The sequence below is a fragment of the Antechinus flavipes genome, chromosome 1 (genome assembly GCF_016432865.1).
Source record: "Antechinus flavipes isolate AdamAnt ecotype Samford, QLD, Australia chromosome 1, AdamAnt_v2, whole genome shotgun sequence".
Classification (NCBI taxonomy): Eukaryota; Metazoa; Chordata; class Mammalia; order Dasyuromorphia; family Dasyuridae; genus Antechinus; species Antechinus flavipes.
Genome location: NC_067398.1, coordinates 149318587 through 149342439, shown reverse-complemented (window position 1 = coordinate 149342439; position 23853 = coordinate 149318587). Strand labels below are relative to the sequence as shown.

General features: G+C 34.4%; 1 protein-coding gene across 1 annotated transcript in view; it reads right to left on the bottom strand.

Moving 5' to 3' along the window:
* Nucleotides 1-23853, bottom strand: part of CWC27 (CWC27 spliceosome associated cyclophilin) — a 283584-nt gene that overhangs the window by 228121 nt on the left and 31610 nt on the right. Inside the window, exons 5-10 of the mRNA XM_051991219.1 lie at nucleotides 23512-23610; nucleotides 22336-22439; nucleotides 20386-20455; nucleotides 14939-15018; nucleotides 13609-13648; nucleotides 12819-12973 (exon numbers count right to left, since the gene is read on the bottom strand). Of these exons, the coding sequence (XP_051847179.1) occupies nucleotides 12819-12973; nucleotides 13609-13648; nucleotides 14939-15018; nucleotides 20386-20455; nucleotides 22336-22439; nucleotides 23512-23610 (548 nt within the window). The remainder of the gene's footprint in view (nucleotides 1-12818; nucleotides 12974-13608; nucleotides 13649-14938; nucleotides 15019-20385; nucleotides 20456-22335; nucleotides 22440-23511; nucleotides 23611-23853) is intronic.

Sequence of the window (23853 nt, the reverse complement as noted above, 5' to 3'; positions counted from 1 at the left end):
AAATAAGCTTTCTATAAAGACAACCCCACCTCATAATGCTGAGAAGCCTATTAATTATTTGTTTAGATGCAGACTAGGAAAAAGTAGTTGGAATTACCCTATTAGGATAAATAGTAGAAATACTTGTTTGAGAGACCTCGTACCCTCTGGAAAATATTTATTATGGATTTTTATAGTTCTGTATTAAATATGATATGTGTGTATATGTGTGTGTGTGCTTTGTAAATGCTGAGACATCTTAAACTCATCTTGTCTAAAACAGAATTTATGACTTTCCCTCCTACAGTCCACCTCCTTTCTACACTATGATGACAAAACAAATTAGTTTTCTCTCATTCATACATGATATTCCATCTCCTGTATCACTGGCTGTCACTCATGCCTTAATGCTTGCTCTTCTTAATCTCTTGCTTTACAATTCCCTTTAAGACTCAGCTCAAGCACCATCTTTTCCAGAAAGCTTTTCTGATTTCCCCAACTGCTAGTGCCTACCCTCCAAAACTACCTTGCATTCAACTACTTTATATTTGATTGTATTTGTTTTCTTTTTATTTATTCTGTATATTAGAATTTAGTACTTTCTGAGTAGGGTTTGTTTTACTTTTTATATCTATATCCCCAGCACTTAGCAATAAAACTGAAACACTCCTAATAAGTGTTTTTTGATGTCAACATTTTAAGAATTTTGCTTAAGAATTTAAAGTGCCAAAGACAAAAGATCTTAAAAATATATCTGACTCTTGACTGGAATGATGGTAAGGGATATGGGAGGTAATTAACTTCATTAGAAGAGAAGCTGCAGAAAGTCCAGACAATGAAAACTTAGGACTCAAAAATTCTCTCAATTTATCACAATTTATGAATTTCAAATCATAAATCAATAGCTGGCTTATCTCCCTTCTGGCTAATATCAAGGAATAAATTTCAGCATAAAATTAATTGTTAAGAGTTACATTAGATTTATCCAGAATATATGAGTAAAACAATGTAAGAAATGGCATTCAGGCATAGGGACTGGAGCTATTTCATCACTGTTTGGGACTTATATTTCTATCTGTCCCATATTGTGGGTACATGGAATTAGTTCCATGTTAAATGCCCATACCCACAGATCCAAAAAAGCAGCTAAAGTAAACCAAGATAGAATGGGATATATGGTATGGAAGAGCATTAATTAAGCATTTATCATGTTTCCAAATACCATGTTACACACCACAAATACAAGTAAGCAAGACAATCCCTGCATTCAAAGAGATTTCACTCTAATAAGAATAGTAACAAAGGAAGAAATATTGATTTAATTAGTTCTCCGAGAGTTAGTGTAGGAAAGTACGTAGGGAGAGGGAGTGAAGAAAGGAACAAGCTTGCATGCTCTTTTTCAGTCCGTGCTACATATATATATATATAGTGAATATTTACTAGAGATTTATAAACTTTATAATTTTCAATAAATATAAAATATTATCATCATTTCATGATTAATCCTTTCCTTGAAAAAATTATTTCTGTAATTATTATGGTACTGCAAATGTTTAAGTCAAAGTGAAATTCCAGTTAACTTGATGGTACATAATTAATGACACTTAGAAGGCAGTTATTTCCTCAAAAGGGACCACAGTCATAGATAAAAAGATAAGAGACTAGGAGAATATACCTCAGAAACAACACTGATCATAGGAAACAGGAATGTTTAGAATATAATAAAAATGTAAAAATAGGAGAATTTCAATATTCTGAAAAACTTTTTGGCACCAGCAATGAGGTTGGACTGAAATCATTGTTATCTGCGGTAGTTTTGCCTTCAGAAGAACCTGTCTGTATTGTAGGCTGAAATGTGAACTATTAATTTTATGAATTCAGTTTCCTAAAAAGCTCAATGCATTATCAGATTATAATTAGACATTTTTGGAACTTATACTATGTAGGTTCATAGAGTGAGTAGATAAATTTCTTTTAATATTTTAATTAAAATTAAAAAAAAAAAACCTTTTTCCACTCCTTAATATCTTTTTCTTTGATATTATCACATCTTTCAATCATTCTACTAAATTTATAGTGTTGTTTTTGATGTAGTATTCTTTGTTAGATAAAGACATGTTATATATTCACTAAATCAGAAGATATTTGTTCTGGAAAATACTAATAAAAAAATCATCAAATACCAACAAAGGAAGAATATTAGCAAGTCACTCCTGGTGAATTCATGAAGAATGTATTGAGTTGATAATAACTGTGAGTGACATATTTAACTACTGAATCAATTTCAAGGGAAAGAACAGCCTTACAAAGGCATTGACAGCCAAAGGCATGGTTCCAGCCAAAAAGGTTGTCTCAATAAGCAGACTCCCAGTTCTCTCCCCTATACCTATTTCATTTTTTTTGGAGGGGGGTATTTTTATTAATTTTGTTTTTAATTTATATAATTAAACATTTCCATACCATATTATAATAAAAACGAATGCACATGAAATTACAAATCTATTAGACCTACTATTAGATTTTCAATTTCATGTGCAATCATCTTTTGTTTATTATACTTTTATGGTATTCCTGGATCAAAGAATATAGGCAGTTTTGTAATTTTGGGGACACAATTCCAAATTGTTTACCAAAATGCAATTCACAATTCCACCAAAAATGAATTAGTGTCCCTATTTTCTATATCCCCTTCAATGTTTGTTGCTTTCCATTCTATTTATTTTAACTAATGTAATATGTATAAAATGATATCTTAATATTGTTTTAATTTGCATTTCTCCAATCTTTTTCCTTTATATGTGTTTCTGTGTCAAATGTGTTTCTTATAAATAACCTATTGCAGGATTGTTTTTTAATCCACTCTACTATTCATTTCTGTTTTATGTGAGAGTTCATCTCATTCATATTCAATTATGATACTAGCTTGTATTTCCCTCCATCTTGTTTTCTCTTCTGTATAAACTTTGTTCTCTCCACCCTGTCCTTAATAATGATTTTTTTTAACCCAGTCCACCTACTACCTTATCTCCTATTACATCTTCCTCTTCTCTTAATATTTTTCTAACCTATTCCATTCACTACCTTATATTCTATTTTATCTTCTTATTCCCTTTTCTTACCCTTTTTCCTAGTATTTCTGCCTTCTTTTCTTTCTTCTTTCTCCTCCTACTTCTTTAGAGGGTTAGATAAATTTCTATACCCAAATGAATGATAAAGTCATTCCCTCTTAGAGTCAAAACTAATGAGATGAAGCTTCAGACAATGCTCATCCCCCTCCTTTCTTTCTTTCGATTGTAATAGGTCTTTTGTACCTCTTCATGTGAATTAATTGTCCCATTATACCCCCCTTTTCCTCTTTATCCAGTACAGACTTTTTCCTACTCCTTAATCTTTTTCTTTGATGTTATCACATCAGAGTCCATTTACAACCACACCTTCAATCCATGTGATGCCCACCTGTCTGAATCAGTGACGGTACAGTTCTCAAGAATTACAGAAACAGTTTTCCTATCTAGGGATATAAATAGTTTAATGTATATAATTTGTATATATAATGTATATATTTCCTCTATTTATTTTTTATGGTTCTCTTGAGTCTTGTTTTGTAGATTAAATTTTCTGTTTAGTTTTGGTATTTTAATAGAAATGATTGAAAATTTCTTAAAATCTTTTAATGAAGTTAAAACTCCATCTGCTACTCTGAAAGATGATGCTGAGTCTTGTTGGATAGTTAATTCTTGATTATAACCCCTAGTCCTTTGCATTCCAGAATATGGTATTCCAGGCCCTCTGATCTTTTATTGTAAAAACTGCTAGATACTGGGTAATCCTGATTATTGCTCCTTGATATTTGAATTGTTTTTGTATGCCAGTTGGCAGCATTTTTTCCTTGAGATTAGTTTTGAAGTTTTGCAACAATGTTCCTTAAGCTTTTCCTTGTGGGATCTCTTTCCAGAGTTGAACGATGGATTTTTTCAATGAGTATTTCTCCCTCTGTTTCTAGAATATTGATGCAGTTTTCCTTAATGATCTCTTGAAGAATGCTGTCTAGGCTTTTTTTTTTTTTTTTTTTTTTTTTTTTTTTTTTTTTGGATATGGACTTCAGGTAGGCCAATAATTTTTAAATTGTCTCTTATGGATCCATTTTCCAGATTGGCTGTAATTTTTGTATTTCTTTTTCCATTTGGTTAATTCTACTTTTTAAGGAGTTGTTTTCTTCAGACAATTTTTTTCCTTCCTTTTCTGAGCTGTTGATTCTCTCATGCATACTTCTCATTTCTTTTCTCATTTTTCCTAACTCTTATTTGCCTTTTAAAGTCTTTAATGAGCATTTCCAAAAAGCTTCTTTGGGCTTGAGACTAATTCATATCACTCTTTGAGATTTTTTCTATGGACATTCTGTCCCCATCTGAGTTTGTGTTTTGGTTTGCCCTGTCATCATAGTAACTTTCTGTGGTCAAGGGTCTTTTCTGTTTCTTGCTCATTTTCTTTCCTTTTTTTTTTTCCTTAGGTTTTTATGGTTGAGCTCTGCTCCTAGGGCAAAGGTGGTACTGTACCAAGCTTTCTGTGAAGCTCTGAGCCTTGGCTTTGAGCACAGGGGTCTCTTGTGTTTGAAGGCGGTAGCTTTGCCTGCTCTTTCCAGGAAACAGCCTAATTTCCCAGAGTTTGTTTTCTGAGCTGGGACTAAAAGCTGTCCAGCTGATTTGCTGTGAGTAAGCCCTTTCCCTGGATTTCCTAGAGTCTATCTGAGCTGGGCTGAACACCCTTTTAAGCCCAATGAGATTGGCTTTTCTTGAAGTTTTTCCAGTCTATCTAGAGCTGGAGAGGGGTTTCATTCCATCAGAGTCTGTTCAGAGGCTTGGTTTCATGTGGTTTTCGAGGGAAACTGGGAAAGCTCAAACAGCTTCCTCACTTTAGTCAGCCATCGTGGCTCTACCCCTAGAAGTCCTCTCACATATTTATTTCAGCAAAAACTTGAGATTCAAACCAGCCAGAAATTCAGTGAGGATCTAATGTAAGTTATTTATTCTTCTAGAACTTACCAAAGTAAGCCTGAAGCCTATTACCTTCACAAAGGGGACCACCAGCAAAACCAATACAAGTGATAGCAAATAAGCAAGTAGCCTTCAGCACAGGGAAAGATGTGCTTAAAACATTTACAGCTTGCAAAGTTATGTGCCTAGAAGCAGAAAAACTAGAAGGCTCATTGCAAGGAAGCTATAAGATGAAGATCTTGGAAGTCCCAGGGTATGGGAAAGACCTAATAGGAGAATAGCATTCAGAACAAGGTACTTAGGTTCAGTGCTCAGAACTTCAAAGATCTTGTGGGTGGGGCAGGGAGATGCTTCAATCTCAGGTGTTAGAGATGAGTACAGGATCCCAAGAGACCCAGCAGGATATTAAACAGGATCTACCACTCTACACAAAAGAGCAGATGTATCGGGGGCCCTGGACCTGAACCTCCTGAAGTGAGTTGAGGACTCCTTTGTGCCAGGACCCACCTTAACCCAGGATTCCTTGATTACTATGCTGAAGTGGTGGAACCTGGCCCGTGGCAGGGGAGGCACAGAAAGGATGGGCTCCTCCTTTGGGGAGGGATTGGGGAGGAGTCCCTGCCCCATAGATGAATTACAGGTGGAGGGAAAAGGACTATAAAAGGAATGGACTCGGGATGGCTTGTAGGAGACACTGCTGACTTGTGACATCAATAAACAACGTTGCGTCTATCCACCTCGGCTCCTCTGTCTGGTATTTCCCTCCTCCCATCTCCACGAGGAGGGCCGGAGACGTCCGAAGCCCCGTCCGGCTCGGGGAAGCTGGAAGAGGCAGTCTCTGGTAAGGTTCCCAGTGACTAGGTCTCGGCCCCTGACAAATGGCGCCCAACGTGGGGCTTGAACTAGAACTTGAAAGACGAAGTCGGACCAAGAGTCTACTCACCGCGGAACCAGGAAGTGGTAAGTGCTGCACTCTTTCACCTCATATTGCTGCTGGTCAGCAATTGAGAAGTACCAGACAGCCTAGTTGAATGAACACAGAGAATAGTTCAACTAGAAGGCAGAAGTATGGGACAGAATCAAGAGAAAGCCGGAATTGAGCCGCAGGGAGCAGGCGTACTTGCCTGGCAATTGTATGAATTGTGTAAGAGTAATGGGGTAGAGATCAATATAGAAGCTTGTAAGGAATGGGTCAGAAAAATATTTCAAGTCAGCGCCTGGATAGAGCACACCGGTTTAGACCCCGACCGGTGGGGAATGTTGGCCAGCAGATGGCCTCCTACCATAAAAAAGACCCATCTTATTTTTCTAAACGAGATTTTGTGATATATACGGTAGTGGGTGCGGTTTTGCATCCTACACACCCACTGCTTGCAGGCTCTCTGGAGACCCAGGCGGGTAATTCCCTTTGTGGTATGGATAGTGAGGATGAGAATGATTTCACCTGTGATCCCTCGCTAATATACCTGCGGGATAGCTTAAGAAAGGCAGGTAAACAAAAAGATGTAAACAAAAAGCCATAAGTATGCAAACTAGAGAATTAGAAAGTGAGAAAGGAGAAAGACAAAACCTTGTCAATACACGATCCCCTCAAGCAAAAAGAAGTACATACCAAAGTGTATTAACCACAAGTTTGAGAGCAGCCCTAAAGGAAGGGGAGAATGTGGATTTAGATGAATGGGATTTAAAACCTGGAGCATTCCCAGTGTTTACACAAGTTTTAAATGATGGGACTCATGTACCCGTTCATCGGCCATTGCCATATAAATTTTTGAAAGACATGAAGGAAGCTGTAGAAAAATATGGGGCAGGTTCTACTTATGTAAAGAAGTGTATTTCTGCCTCTGTTACAGTTGCACCATGGCTTCCCTATGATTATGCAGAAATCATGCAGACAGTCTTAGTTAGGCCCAGCAGAATTTGTTGCCTTCAAGGCCTATGCACAAAGGTGTGCGAGAGCATATGTGGAGGAAATGAATATAACTAATGCTGAAGAGGCCATAAATATGATTACAGGACAGGGGAATTGGATTACTCCTGAAGCCCAGCTCCAATTTAATGATCAAGTGCTGAGAGCTGTGCAGATAGTTCACACTAGAGCCCTTGAAAAAATGGGTGTTCAAAACGGGACAAATAAAATATCAGGACTTAAACAGAAACCTAGTGAGAAACCTCTACAATTTATATCTAGAGTACAGGAGACAGTAGAAAGTACATTTGGAAGAACTGGGGCCAGTCCTCAATTAACTTTACAATTGATTAAAGAGGGCCTCCGCCCTGAATACAAAACAGTTTTAGCTGCTCTTCCACCCAGCCCTACCCTTGAGGAATTGATTGATAAATTATTAGATATTCCAGAGAAGGATCCTATGGCTATGCTCACTGAGACAATGACCAACCTTGTGAAAGGAAAATGCTTTAATTGCGGGAAGTCAGGTCATTATAAGTCAGCTTGCAGACAGCCAAAAAAGGAGATACAATGCCATTCCTGTGGAAAACCAGGGCATATTACCAAAAATTGCAGGTCAGAACAGCGACAGAAGGCGGGAAACGGGAGACCGGGAGGCCAAGGGGGGATGAGCCGTCCCGGCAAATTCCACCCCCAAGCAGGACTTTTTCGAACCAAGCAAGAGGAGAGATAATTGTATTAAATGAACCCCTGATCGAACTCTCCCCATGGAGCACGGTCACTGTAAAAGTAATTGAACAAAACTACCCTCATTTAGTTATTGGGTCTGAGTATTTTCCTTCTATTATTGTACATAGTCAATTACTAAATCCTGGGGAAAAAGATATCTGGATTACGAATCCTCATGCATGGCCAATTGAGATAACATATGAAAGGGAAATAGCAAAGGCCATTCCACTTTCATGGATAGATAAGAATTATGTAAAGACAACTCCTAGAACTTTAATAAATTGGACACAACAAATCACAGCAGACTGTCCCATGATTATATTAGAGGTAGAAGGACATCATTTAGAAGGTATGTTAGATACTGGAGCAGATGTTTCAGTAATAAGAGAGGAAGATTGGCCTTTAGAATGGGAAAAGAGACGGAAGCCTCAGCCAATAGCTGGAGTGGGTGGTCTCCAGGCTGCATATACAACTCCAAGATATTTAAGATGGGAGTATGAGAATAAACAGGGTGTTTTCAAACCACTCTGTGTGACTGGGCTTCCTGTAAATCTATGGGGACGAGATATCCTGAATAGTATGGGGGCACACCTAAGTACTGAAGGTCATCATTTAAACTGATTGGGGCCACCTGGGAAGCGAGGGCTATCCCCTTGAGGTGGAAACATAATCAACCTATATGGGTGGACCAGTGGCCCCTAACAAAACAGAAGTTACAAGCCCTCCACGAGATAGTTCAAAATTTATTAAAGGAGAAACATATTGAACCATCAACAAGTCCCTATAATTCTCCAGTGTTTGTCATCAAAAAGAAGTCAGGGAAATGGAGAATGTTAATAGATTTAAGGAAGGTGAATGAGGTAATAGTGCCATTTGGTGCACTTCAACCTGGCCTACCCTCACCTGTTGCCATCCCAAGGGGATGGAAAATTGTTATAATAGATATAGCGGACTGTTTTTTCTCAATTCCTTTGCATTTAGATGACTGTGAAAAATTTGCATTTTCTGTTCCTTCTATTAATCTGGAATCCCCCACAGAGAGTTATCAATTCTGCTATTCTTGCCCCTATTAGGGAGAAATATTTTACAGCAAAAATAATCCATTACATAGATGATGTATTGATTTCACATCCTCAACAAAAGATTATAGATGAAATATTAGAACAGACTATTATAGCATTAAATAATAATCACCTTCAGGTGGCACCAGAAAAGATTCAGAGAGGATTGAATTTTCAGTATTTAGGCTATAGAATTGATGGGAATCAAGTATCTAAGCAAATTCCCAGAATGACCTTAGGGAAGATAGAGACACTTAATGACTTCCAAAGATTGATAGGTTCAATCCAGTGGATAAGAACCTCAATTCCTATAACAGAGCAGGAGATGAAACCCCTCTATGCAATTCTTAAAGGGGACCCACATTTAAATTCACCCCGAGAATGGTCTAAGGATGCTTTAAAGGTCCTGGACATCATAGCACAGAGATCTTCACAAACCCTTACATGTGTGGATATAAAAGAACCTATAGGGTTAACTATACTTGATAGTGAAGGAATGATTGCTGTCCTTTTTCAATCATGTGGAGCTTTAGAGTGGGTAAATGGAAACAAAGTAAAGAAATGTTTAAGAGACCGCCAAGAATCACAAGCAGCAATAATAATGAAAGCTAGTTAAAGGTGTGTACAACTTTTTGGGAAACGTCCAATCATTTATTCATCAACTCCTCTAGAGGTCCTTAGAGAGTTAGCTCAAGAATATGAAACTTGGGCTGTGATATATATCACCCATACATTCACTTCTTCACCTCTTCCCCCCGTCATTCGGGGATGGAGAGAGATGCCCATAACCTTATCTAGAAGTCCACTTTCACAATACCCAGTAGATGGTGTAAATGTGTTTACAGATGCCACTAAAGCCAATAGAGCTGCTGTGTATATCCCTGAAAGGAAAATACTAGAAGTAATACAGACTCCTTTTTCCTCTGCTCAAAAGAATGAGCTAGCAGCCATTTGTTTTGCATTGAGGCTATTGCCTCATGAACCCTTTAATTTAATCACTTGACAATCTATATTGTGCTAATGCTCTTCAACACATAGCTGATGCTGAGTTGGATATGTCAAGATCCTCTATTAAGGAACTGTTTACAGGTATTCCTTATAACCCTACAGGACAAGCAGTAGTGGAGCGTGCTAATCAATCTTTAAAACACATGTTCATTAAACAAAAAGGGGGAATGGCTGGACGACTGACTAGAGCACAAGTAGCCAAAGCAGTATTTACTCTGAACTATCTACAAGTCAGAGAGGATGGTACAACACCAGCCATGAAATTTTATACTATTTCCCCAATTAAGAATGACAATTATATAAAACAAGACAATGGATTACACCCACAGACCTGCCTGGAGGGCAGTGCTGTGTGGTGGAAAGACGAGAAAGGAAATTGGAATGGCCCTCACAAGGTCCTTGTGAGGGGCAGGGGATATCTTTATGTCTCTACAGGTGAGAATGGAGAAGGAGAAAAGAAATGGATCCCGTTACGAAATGTCAGAGAAATCCAGCAAATGCCATCATCAATCTCTGAAGCTGAGACAGAGGGAAGGAAAAGAGAAACAGAATCACCTCCACTTCTATTTTAGTAGCTCCTTCCCTAGTGGTGAAGGATATTCCACAAACTCTAGTCTCCATAGTATTTAAGGGTGTGGAGACATTTCTGGGAAACATAATCATTTATAAATTTCAGGTTATTGCTGTGGAAGAGCCAATGACGGGAATATTGTGGTCCCATGATCCAGGAACATCATACCTTATGGCTGCAGGGACACTCAATGACGGGATTATTGTGGGTCCGTTCTCCAGATGCACACCCCGGCAGGTTTTGCTGAGGTGCTGGGACAGATGCAGCCCACATAGCCTAAGACAGGGGCCCTGCCTTTTCCTGGCCCTGAGGGCCTGGTTATTTAGGTACTGGATATGGATACAGGCCACAAAGCCTAAGACAGGCCTTCCACCAGCCCTTGAATTGGATTATTGACCTATTATTAAACAAAAAGGGGGAATTGTCGGGGGCCCTGGACCTGAACCTCCTGAAGTGAGTTGAGGACTCCTTTGTGCCAGGACCCACCTTAACCCAGGATTCCTTGATTACCACGCTGAAGTGGTGGAACCTGGCCCGTGGCAGGGGAGGCACAGAAAGGATGGGCTCCTCCTTTGGGGAGGAATTGGGGAGGAGTCCCTGCCCCATAGATGAATTACAGGTGGAGGGAAAAGGACTATAAAAGGAATGGACTCGGGATGGCTTGCGGGAGACACTGCTGACTTGTGACATCAATAAACATCGTTGCGTCTATCCACCTCGGCTCCTCTGTCTGGTATTTCCCTCCTCCCGTCTCCACGAGGAGGGCCGGAGACGTCCGAAGCCCCGTCCGGCTCGGGGAAGCTGGAAGAGGCAGTCTCTGGTAAGGTTCCCAGTGACTAGGTCTCAGCCCCTGACACAGATGGAGGTGGATTCTGACCCTGATACAAGCCCCAGTTCAAGATAAAACTGAAAAGACCATTAAATCAAAGAAAATACCAACCAGTATATTACAACAGAATTAGAGATTCCCTCAAAAAAGAATAAGTAATTCTGTTAATAGCTTCAAAAAAAAAAAAAAAGAAAAGAAAAAAATACTATCTTATGGAGTTATCCTTTGCTAGCACAGTATTTGTTTTGCTATCAAGGAAGCAAGAGATAAAAATTAAATAAAATCTATTAAAGAAAGAACTGGAAAGAAGAAAAGTAGCTTTGAAAAGAAACTGTGTAAGCCTTACCCAAGAAATGGATTCCATGAAAACTAAAATAGACAAACAAAAATTAATGATTCTATAACATAGCAAGAAATATTAGAACAAAATCAAAAGGCTGAAAAAAATAGAAGAAAAAATAAGATCCTTTATACCAAAAGCAACTGACCTGGAAACTAGTCCAGAGGAGATAATTTAAAAATCACTAAACTATCTGACAATCATGATTCCCTCTCTCCCTCCAAAAAAAGTATGAATAATAATTCATCATGAAAACTGCCCAGATATACTAGAATCTGAGAAAAAAATCAAAGTAGAAATAATTTATCTTCTCTTCTCTTCTCTTGAATGAAGCCCTAAAATGAAAACTTCCCAAGAAGGTTCTAGCCAAAATCCAGAGCTCTAATATCAAGGAAAAACTACTGCTACAAATATCCAGAAAGAAGCAGTTCAAGTACCACTTTCAAATTCACAAAACATCTGACAGAGGAATCTGAGGAAAATCAGAAGAAATCTGGGAATACAATATTTCAAAAGGCAAAACTATATATGCTTATAACAACAATAACTTACTTTGTAGAACTTGATATAATCCCATAAGAGGGAAAATGAAAAAGAGAACTTTCAAACTTTTCTAATGAAAAGATCAAAGCTTAGTAGGAACTCTATAGTGTCTAGACTCTAGAGAAATTTAGAAAGCTAAACTCATTTGAGAATTTGGAAGGTGCTGTATGGTGATGTAATTAGTTAACTCATTTATTAAGCAAGTATTATGTGACAGTCATTGTGCAAGATAGAAAGGATATAAAAAAAAGTAAAAGATACTCTCTGCTATCAAAAAGCTTTAGTCTAATGAGGGAAACAATATGCAAAAAACTATGAACAAACATAGACAATATAAACTGGAGATAAACCACAGAGGGAAACTCTAAAACTCTAAAAGATTTTAAAGACACTCTTCAATGCAATAGTACCAATTATATTTCCAGAAAATACAGGATAAAAGCTACTCACTTTTTAACAGAAATTCAGTGTACTCAAGGTGTGTAAAGAGACATTTATTTTTGGATAAGGCTTTGTGTAGCTTCATTTTGTTTAATTATTCTTAATTCTAACAAGGGATTTTTGTGGATTTTTTTTTGGGGGGGTCTTGGTCTTTGGTCTTAATTTTCCATTATGTGGGATGAGGATTTAACAAATAGTTATTGACTGACTGACCTAACTCACAAGCACTAAAATAATACGAACACATAAAAATTCTCATTGAGATTATACATACATGTAAACAGGCAATTCAAAGAATGACCAATCATTAAAATGTTTTCATTATACTTGCACTGTATTCAGCTTTATTTTAAAATGTTATTAGAGAAAGAGAAAATTTTATAAAAATATAGTGATATCATATGTTTGACTCACCTGCGGCTAGCTGATTTTTTCTCTATTTCTTTATCTACTCCTTTAGTAGATTTGACATTTTCACTTCTATCCTTTTTCAATTTCTTGGCAATTCGTTCTTTCATTAGATTCTTTTCATCACTATCATCTTCATCTTCTTCACATCCATTTTCATTCTAGAGAATAAAATTTAATATCTGCCTGATTAACAATTATCCCAATGTTCATTGAGAAAAAAGATATTTTTGGTCATTACCTATATACATTATATAAGATTTCTTCTGTTAACTATTTTTAATGAATATAAGCTTATGTTATTTCATTGATAGCCACAGAATATATGTTCATTTATTTAATATTCACTGGCCTATTGTGATTGTAATAACGTGCTGGGCACTGTGAATGAATTATACAAAATAAAAAATGAAACCAAAAAAATAGGTATTCATCCTTGCAAGAATTTTACCTCCTGTAGCATAAAAGAATTCTGTAATTATAAAATAGATGCATTTCACCGAAATTGTCTATTCACATATTAAAAGATAAAATGTCATTTAACATTTCTTTACTCACATAGTCAACCTGTTTTTAAAACTTAAATTTTAATCAACTCCTGGGTGACAAACCAATAATGCAAAACAATATGAATCCAAGTAGAAGAATGGATTAAAGAAAAAACAATGAAGCTATTATTTCTCATACAAATTTTTGCGTGAACACTTAACAATTTAATATTACTAAATTAATTACATTTGAAATTTAAGTCATCTAGAAATAGTGTAAAACTACTTAAATGAAAGTTATTACTCACATCATCTGAATCTCCTGTCATTGAATCTGCACCCTTTTCACTAAAAGTAAACAGAACATTCACATAAATTTCAGAATCTCCCTAAAACTGACAGAAATACTAAACAAGTAAAAAAAACACAACCTATTTTCTAGACACATCAGATCAAGTTTATTCATTTTACTCAGGTCTTCTTTTTGAATATACATGCCGAAGATGATAGACAATTTAAAAAGCTGCATCATTACTGCTCAATAGTAGTCACTCTTTATTCACACAAATGAAACTTAGTGATTCACGAGAAAAAAAAAAAAAGAAATATACTGTCGAACAAGATTTGTTATGTCACTGAAACAGATTAAGGTTCCAAGACCAGACAATTCTAATGTTAGCATGTTCAAAAACTTGAGAAGAAGTTCCTATTCTATCAGTTCCAGCTAAAGATTATTATTTGTAATCATGCATTCTTAAAAGTTTTGCTCCAAATGGGACATCTTAAAATGTGCTAACCTTAAGAAATAGCATTTTATTCCCTCTCTAAATTGTAGCACTCGAACGTGTCACAAACTACAATGGAAAATTCAAAGACAGTGTGTAGATAGATATGTTGAGCAACTCCCGTGACTCAGTTTCAGAACTTCTTGGACACAACCCAATGAATGAGCTGAATAAATGCATAGTATCTAGTAGGGCAGACTGTATTTAACAGAATCACCAAAATAAGATGTGAAAAGAATTTGACAAAGTAATTCTATTCATAGAAAATAAGACTGAATAATCATTCAACTAATCAAGTAGCAACTAATCAAAGAACCTTATCAAAAGCTATCTTTCATCCCCAAAAAGAAATAACACAGACTATTATAATCATTAGACCCCAGAGAGCAAAAAATATATATAATATTCATTTTAGACCAAAATATGACTGCTTGTTCAGTGAAAACACTAATATAAATGAAACTATTTCTATGAAAAATTTTGTCCAAATATATTACCACTATGGCAAAACAGATTTCAACTAAATATTAATTTTTTTTGATGAAAATTCCAAATAATAAAAAAGTTTTCAACCTACAAAGCTTTAAAATTAAAACTTTTTTTTTTGATTCAATAGAAATAATAACACAGGGAGAGAGTTTAGAAGTTTCTCTCCATTCTGAAAATGAAACACAAGTTTGATGAACTGTCATATTTGCTAAGAAGTGGAAAAAACTACATTTAAAATTTCATGCACTTAAGAGAAAAAGGAATTAAAATACTTTGAACAACAATATCCCATCCACACCCATCCCCAAAATATCTAACACCAAAACATCCATGAACTTGAGAATGTACTAATGTGATAACCAACCTTTCAACAACTGGAACTGAACTGAGATGTGGATCATCTTTCAGCAAATCATGACTACTTTTGCTTTTTCCCTTCATGCTCTAGAAAATAACATTAAAAAAAATATTTTATTATGAATGGAGAGGTAGAGTTCACCACCAAAAGTATACCATAGCATGGTAAAGCGTACAAGCGTGTAAGCATGGGCGTAGGCATAAGCGAATAATAATTTGTAATAATTTATAAGTTTTTTTACCACTAAACCCTCCTACCCCTCTTACTAAATTTTATCCCTTCCGTCAAACCCCAAAACCAGATGATAGGCCTTTAGAATGGTAATTAAATACCGCAGAGAAATAGGTAGAGACCTGATTTCATACTAGTTCTGCCACTTACTTAGGTAGATGACCTTGAACATCTCTGGGATAACTCTTCTGGCTTTGAAAGCTATTTACAATCTAGCTCTAATCTTTTTCAGTCTCATTACAGACTGTTCCCCTTCCTACATTCTATGATGTAGGCAAATTGGCCTCTTCAGTATTCTTCTTTAAAGTTAATTTTCCTGATCTCCCCCCACCTCTTTAAAATAATAAAACTTATTCTTACATAAATATAACAGAGCCTATAAATGCAAATGAATACTGTCCTTTCTGACAACTTCTTTGGATAAACAAATAGTTTAAACTTGGATTCTCACTCCTTTGTAGCAATCTTCTGCCTCCACATTATCAATTCTTTTTAAAGATGCTCTGGCTAGCATCAGCCCTGAAGTCAGGATTACGTGAGTTCAAATCTGGTCTCAGATACTTAACACTTACTGGCTATGTGATTCTAGGCAAGTCACTTAACCCTAGATGCCTCAACCAAAAAAAAAAAAAAAAAAAAGGTACTGAAGCAGTACCCATTAGGGAAATACTTTCCTGTTTCTTGGGATTTCTGAAGGCACCTGAACCCCCAAAATATCAACCCAGAATTAGGAAGATGTATGCTAATTCCAGAGTTTCCCTTGCCTCACAATCTGGAAGCATTCGCAAAACTGTGCCAGAAAAATGATTCTGCCCTCTAATCAGCAGAAACAAGAATGATGAAATTCAGTCAATGGTTCCTATTTTCACTCTGTTTTCCCAGAGCACAATGCTGGGGAAATTTTAACCCAGAATTTAATCTCATTCTCCATCCTCAGAAATCCCACTAAGAATGGCTGGAAGGAAGGAACAGAAGACAGAAAAGGAGGTGACACAGCCTTCAATATTTTGTTTAAATATTTATTGGTATTTCTAAATTATCTGAGCTTGCATGATTTTGTATAAGAGTAGGTTTTGGTTAAAGATTGAGAAGGGAAATTATTTCATGGAAGGAAAAAAAAAATTTCCCTCGTTTTACTTTAGGATGGGGACAATGTTCATTAGGAAAGTTTTGGCAATTTTGGTAATTAACTGAGAATAATCCAGAGCAACCCACTAGACTGACTTTGAACACAGAAAAAGATAAATGAATAAAGACATAAGTCAGTAGTAGAAAAAGGCAGCAGTTAATATAGTTGTCTAAATATACAATGCTTGGTATATATTAGGTACTTAATAAATACCAGATAAATGATATTAATTTTACATATGGAATTTAAATTCTTTGTGAGGATAAATTCTGGGTGTTTTATTGAGTTAATAAACAAAATAAATAAATAAATAAAACTTTGCAATAAACTTTATTTTACAATTATTTGAAAATAAGGTATTATTTCTTAATACTTAAAAAAATGTCATTAGCACATGTACCCCTTACGCTAATACATCTATATCAATTACATAGGTGATCTTATGTAATTACTTAGATCAATGAATCATACATTTAGTCCTGGACAAAACCTTAGTGATCATAAAGCCCAACTTCTTCTGAAGTCCTTCTGAAGTCCAGAATAGCTTCCTCTGTATAACATATCAACTCCTGTCAGTAAAACCAAATTTAATTATCCTATTATTCAAGCACTTCTCTTTTGTTCATAAGGCCATTGTAAAAAACACTGCTGAATAGTTTATGAAGTCAAGGTCATGTTTATTGCATTCCTTTAATACATTTCTTTAGAAATTCTAAATACAAAGACTTTACAAAATAAAGAAAATGAAGTTGGTTTGACAAATTACAGTATCTTAGAATGTCAGTTTTCTCACTTGTAAAATGATGAGGTGGGATGAAATGATCTCAAAAGTCCCTTAAGCTCAAATTACAAAAATGTTGTGAGATAATAGAGAAGAAATGAGTAAAGAATGGAAAAAAAAAAAAAAAACCAAAACAGGAAACCCAAAGGGAAAGGAAAGCAAACCATGATTTGCCAGAATCAAATGAAGTAGTCTCTAAAACAAAATACTGACTATCCATATTATATTTCTTATTTTTTAATATGGTAAAGTCTATTTCAAGCTTCACTAATTTTTACTTTGTGATCAGTCTGACAGGGTCTGTGGGCAGAGGTTTACTATTGGATCACTGATGAAAAAGATGAACTTAAGTAAAAGAAAGAAAGAAATTAATCTCAAGCTAATCTGAAATATCCCTTTATGTCCAATGAAATCTTAATGTCAGTAAAGAATTTTAGATGAGACTAATTAAAAAAACTTTTTAACCAACTCTAAATATTAAGTAATTATTTATTACAAATCCACTGGGAATACAAAGACAAAAGTGATTCATTAAAACTAATACTTAGTTTTGTCTAGAGAGTTTTACCATAGCTACTTGAAAAAGAATATTGCTGAATTTCTTTAAAAAAAATTTTTTTTAATTAATGTCCTTAAAATTTTTTTTAAGACTTTTTACAAATCTAGGCAGAACTTCTCTCCAATTAATAATCATATACTGTACACATAAACACATGCATATATATATATATGCTATCTCTTGCTTTCAATTAAATTTCTATTAGTTGTAGCTGCTATAAAGTGATGAAATGATTAATAATAATGCTTTTCCCTTGAACAGTGCCTTTTCAATAGTATTCATGGGAATGAAATGTTACATATGATAATATGATGAGTGCTCATTCAAGTCATTTGCTAGAAAAAACTGGTTTTTAATATCTTTAATGAGGAAGAACAATTATATTCAAGCTTTCAATAAATTATAGTGGTTTTTCAAATTTTTTAAAAAGAGAATAATGTTCTAAAGTTTGAAAGTAACATGTCATACATAGTAGCACCCTTATCCTCTTTAAGCTTGGTTGGGACAAATTGCTTTTGTAGCACACTGTGTACAATTTTCGGTAGATTCTAAGTTTATTATTTTTTTCCCCTATTTCATGGAAAAATAACCAAGAGCAATAGGAAAAAGGAAATAAGTTCCATTTCCAAAATACATGCAAAGTAAAAAGAATAAAAGGTAATGTTTTTAGGGAGGTCAATTCTGAAAAATAATTGCCTCTAAATTTTTTATATTAAAAATATTTTAAATGAATGAAATTAACTCATACTTGAAATTACTAAATTTCAAATTTATGATTTAAGCTTACAGAAATGGATTTTTTAAAAGACCAACCAATTAGCACATTTACTAATTATTAGATTAGTAAAACTTCCTGTCCACCTTAAATTATTATGTCTTAATATTTCAAAGGATCAAATCCAAAGGTGAAAAGTAAACCCACACTTTTTCATTCAGTGAGACATTAATGAAGTTCTCTTCCACAGAATGCCTATCAAAAACATGGCCTTTTAAAATTTCATGGGAACTAGTACAAGCATTCAGCTTATAAATGTATTATCTTGTCCAAGATCGATGTACTGATAGACTAATTCATGTCATAGTCTGAGACATAAGCTTTGATTTGAAGGTCAGTTTCTTTTAAGTGGCCAAGGATTTGCATAAAGAAATTCAGCATTATTCAAGAACTTCATGAAGTGAGTTTCTAGGAATACTCACTTCCTTACAATCAAGGAAGAAAGAACAAGAGACAAGGACAGAGCCCTAGAGAACATCCATACTCAGGGGATGGTAATGAGCATAATATCATCGATGATCAGGAGTATCCAGAAACAGATGAGATCATTAAGAAAGAGAAGAAAGAGGCCAGAAAAAAATCCTCAGGGATACTCAGAATTAAGGAATTAAGTGATTAAGCGGTCAGATAGGAAAGAGAACCAGAAAAGAACAGTGTTATAAGATGACAAAAGTACATAGAAGAAGGTGGTTAATAGCAGGAAATTGCAGGAAAATCAATAAGAATAAAGATTAAGGAAAGCTCACTGAATTTAGCTGATGATCTTTGAGAGAATAATTTCAGAACTGGAAGCAAGATCTCAAAAGATAATTTTAAAATAGAGAGTAAGGAAGCAGAAGCAACTAGTGAAGATTTTGAGTTTAACAGATAATGAGAAGTGAATTTAGAGTTCAAATCAAAGCTTCACCACTCACTGCCTTATATGACTCTGGCTAAGGCACACACTTAGTCCTCAATTTCCTCATCTGTAAAATGATGCGAATGGAATAGGTAATTCTCCAAGTTTGTTTCCAGGTTAAAACCTAAGATCTTCCAAACAATGAAAATAAATGAAAAGAAACAACAACACAATAGACTCAAGGGAAATTCCTTTAAAAGATTGGGAAATCTGAGTATAAATAGAAAAAGTAAATAGAGACTGAAAAATGAGAAAGATAGGAAAGGATTCATTAATAAAGAGGCCTGCTTCTCAAAGGAGAGACAATAGGATCAATTAGATTGAGAGGATAAGGAGAGGTTAAGCCTTGGCAAGAAGAGTCACATTTTCCTAAGCCTACAGCAAGGGAGAAGACAATTAGGAATGCAGCTTTAAGAAGAGCAGAAGAGAAGAGAAATGATGTGGATTTTCTCAGCAAAGTAGGGGCAAGATTATCTGCTGAGAGAGAAGTAAGTGGAACACGCTGACAAATATGGATGATATCTTTGATGGTAAAAAGGAGAAATGATAAATGGTACTCATAAAAAATTTAAATATTAGTACCAATTATTATTTTAAATATGAATGGAATTTTAAATTAGTAAACTAGGTTAAGAGACAAAATCAAGGTAGACATTTTCTAGAAACTTCCTAAAAGTTCAAAAGTTCATAAAGAAAGGCTCTGCCACATGTTCACTGAGAGAACATCCAAATACACAAGATACAAACGTTCTGTGTTGTATCTGATAAAAGAAAAAAACAATCAAGCAAAGGAATAAATCATTGACATTTTAAATTAGCCAAAGTTAAAATTCTGAAAGAGTTTGAAATATATTTAAAATGTTACTTTAGTATTTTATAGCTTCTATTACAAAAATACTAGGATAATGCAAGAGTAGAATGCAGAAATCTTATGAAAACAAAGCAATACTATCTATCCAAGAAGTCTAACTTTAAGAAATTCCATTAGATAGAAAAGAAAAAAAGAAAAGTAAGACTATTTTCCAAAAGGTACCAAAAGAAATCTTATGAAACAAAAGAAAAAACAAATTGCAATTTCACCTGACTAACTCGGTTTACTTCTTCTTCTTCCTCTTCAGCTTCTTCTCCAAATGAAAGTAAACTAAAATTTCTAGTGAAAGAAAAAGATTCATAAAACAGTATTTTAAAGTATTTTCATTTCCAAAAAACATGCCTAAATTTTCAAAAACAAATGAGTATATGCTATTTGACAAAACTAAGTTATGCCTTATTTTGATGAAATGTTCCATTATTTGAATTTGCTTTACTAATACTTTAAAAAAAAAAAAGACTTTTGCCACAGAGGACAGATATTCTCAGACAGTTCAATTTGCAAAAACAAAACCAAATTTTACCCTAAAATCTACATATTCAGATATTTTGACATAATTATCTCTCCAAGAGAGTTAATAATCTCTGAATTTGTCAATGATTAGTTATAAAATTGAAATTACTAAAATTTTGCAAATGTGTGCTCTAAAAACCCTGAAAGGATAAAACAAAGCATCATCTACCAAAATAATCTGCCATATCTTGTTTTACTCATTAATATCTGCTATGCAAAAATTATATGCAAACAACTATGCCATGCAAAAATGGTGATATTGGAGGAAATTGGGCAAATTGTCATACTCTTCTTAATTCCTCAACTTAAAATTAGAGGTAATTAGATTTAATGGAATAAACACTGGAATAATCAAAAGATACAGATTTCATTATTAACTTTGTCTCTTACTGGCTTTCTAACTTGAAACAACTCACTTTACTCAAGCCCCCAATTCATTCATTTGTGAAATGAAAGGGCTGAATTCACTCAGTTTCATAAACCTGTGGTCTCCAGCCTCTGAAGAAATTTCTGGATAGAATTCAGGAGTACTATGAACTTGGATGGGAAAAAAATTACATCCTTATTTCACTCTAATTGGTTTTCTTTGTAATAGTATGTATTTTACTATGTGCTTTTAAAAACAAGAATCTGAGACAAGATTCATAGATTTCATCAGAATTCCAAAGAGGTCCACAACACAAGACATGGTTATGAATCCCTGGATTAGATAACCTCTAAGGTCTTTTCTAATGTTAATGCTTTGTAATTCAAAACTGAAGTAAAAGTGTCAAATTATCATTCTTTTAACTCAACTTATTTTATTCAAGTATTTGAGAAAAAAGACTCAAAATAGGGAAATGGAAAAGGCTTGACAGATCATCAGCATTAGGAGGGAATGCTTTCATAAGATTTAGATCCAACAAAAGCATTGATTTTCTAATTTACATATTGACTGAATGACTGAGTCTGAATCTGTAATTTCCCTGTTATAGAGAAGCTCCCAGTAAGGAAAAGTCCTCTCCCAGCTGCAGCTTGGCAACTATTAAGCAACATATAATCTAAGAGAGTTGTCTTTGGCAATGAGAAATAAAGTGAGTTGTCCCAATCTGGATCTGAATCCAGTTCTTCCTGGCTTTAAGGTTGGTCTTTCATCTCCTACCTTAGAAAGCTTCTCTTATTTATTGTAAGAAAAAAATACTTAGAAAAATTGAAAAATCAATCCAACGGTCAATGATGGTGACATTTCATACAAATAACACTAATTAGAATGAAGCAAAGAAATAAATTAAATTCCAAAGGAGGTAAGGAATGGCCTTGCATTAGGGATTATTTTTATAATTTGATTTTTATTAATATGTTTCAGCAATATGTAAGAAATTTTGAAACTGATTAAAAACAAAAATTGTTTTCAATCAACTGCCTGAATCCTTTTACAACTTGTCATAAGCCATACATTTTTATCACCTACTCACTAAAGCAAATTTAAAGAACATCTATTAGGCAACCTTATAAGTTTGGGTTTTAACTACAAATTTGAAAGCATTAAAAAAAATTCCATAATTCAGGCTTTCAAATTATTTTAATGTCTTCCAACAATAACAGCATATTAAGAAAGTTGATGAATCAATGCTACTTTTCACATTTGAGCAAAATTCTTATATTACTTTGTGCCTTTAGTTGTTAATTTCTTTACTTCATCTTCTGATTTGTCCTTCTTTGGCTTCTTATTGTCTCTTGGTATGATGTCATCAAAAGGATTAAATAAAACCTAGGAAAAGTAATATTTAAAACATTATTTAATTATTTAAAATATTTCCATATAACAACTTTATTTAATAATTTGTTTTTTCTTAGTGTAATTATTTTCATTATCCAGCAATATGTCTTATATTTCTTTAAATCACTTATTTCACTTTTATGTAGACTCACAAATGATTAGAGCAATGACAGCAGTAATCTGAGTAGGATTGAACAAAGTAAGTTGATCTAGACTTCTCACATATTTCACACTTTCCATAGGTCACATAAACGTATTTGTGTGGATTTCTTTTGTTTGTCTATACTTATTTGTTATAAAGTTTTTCTTTTTTCTTTCCCCATTCTTTCTCTCAGTTAATAGGATAAATGCGTATCAGTAGGAAAGCCGTTAGCAATAGTGATTCAAAAAAAAGAAAGAGGGAGAACCATTGAAACATTTCTTTAAATGAACAGAACAGAACAGAAACAAGTTGAAAAGGAAGCACAAATTAAGACAGTTTTTAAACCAATGTGTAGAATTTATTATATTTTTTCTAAAGCAAATTGCACAAGACAGAGATTTATTATTTCATACACAATCCTCATTTTATGTTCTGCAGTGTATATGTTGCTACATGTAAACAAGATGTGGTAAATCCACTATTTTTGAAGAACTTAAGATGAGTATTACACAGAGGGTCGTGGTAAGGCACACAGTAAGTGTGAGAAGGATGTAACCAGTGTAGAAAGGAGTAAAAAAAAATATTATGGAAAATTATAACAGGAAGAGAAAAATGGCTGATCATGCGACAAGAACACGGAATGACAAGTGAACAGCCAGAATGCTATACTGGTACCCCCATGGTGAGAGAAGAAAGTGACAAAAGTCTCCACTAGGCAAGCTGGACCCCCAAAAGAAAATTATTAGGAAAACATGGAAAAACCAGTTGTCAAACTCACTATTTGTATGTGTATGCATACACACACACACACACACACACACACACACACACACATATCTATTACTTCAACCAAAGTTTTCCAAGAATTGATAATAATTTATTCAAGCTCCAAGCCTCACCAAGAATATCCTGAATACCCACCTCAGAACTTCTTATTTTATGTGGATTAAGTGGCCTTTCTTCTTCATTAATGTCCACTTCTGTCAATCTTAGCATATTGTATACCGTGTCTCCTGTTACCTATCAAATAAAAATGTTTAAGAATTTAATATATCTAATAATGAATACGTTTTTTTCAAAAAATTTAAATAAAAGGATGTATTTTATATTAAAACACTGAAATATATGTTTCTTCCTTAAAAGAAGAAACATAAAATGAAATAGTTTAATAAACCTTAAAGGGAACTGAGAGTTACTCAATCTTAGTTTTCATTAGCAATAGAAATAATATCTTCAACATGACCTTCTTCTAACTAACTCAGA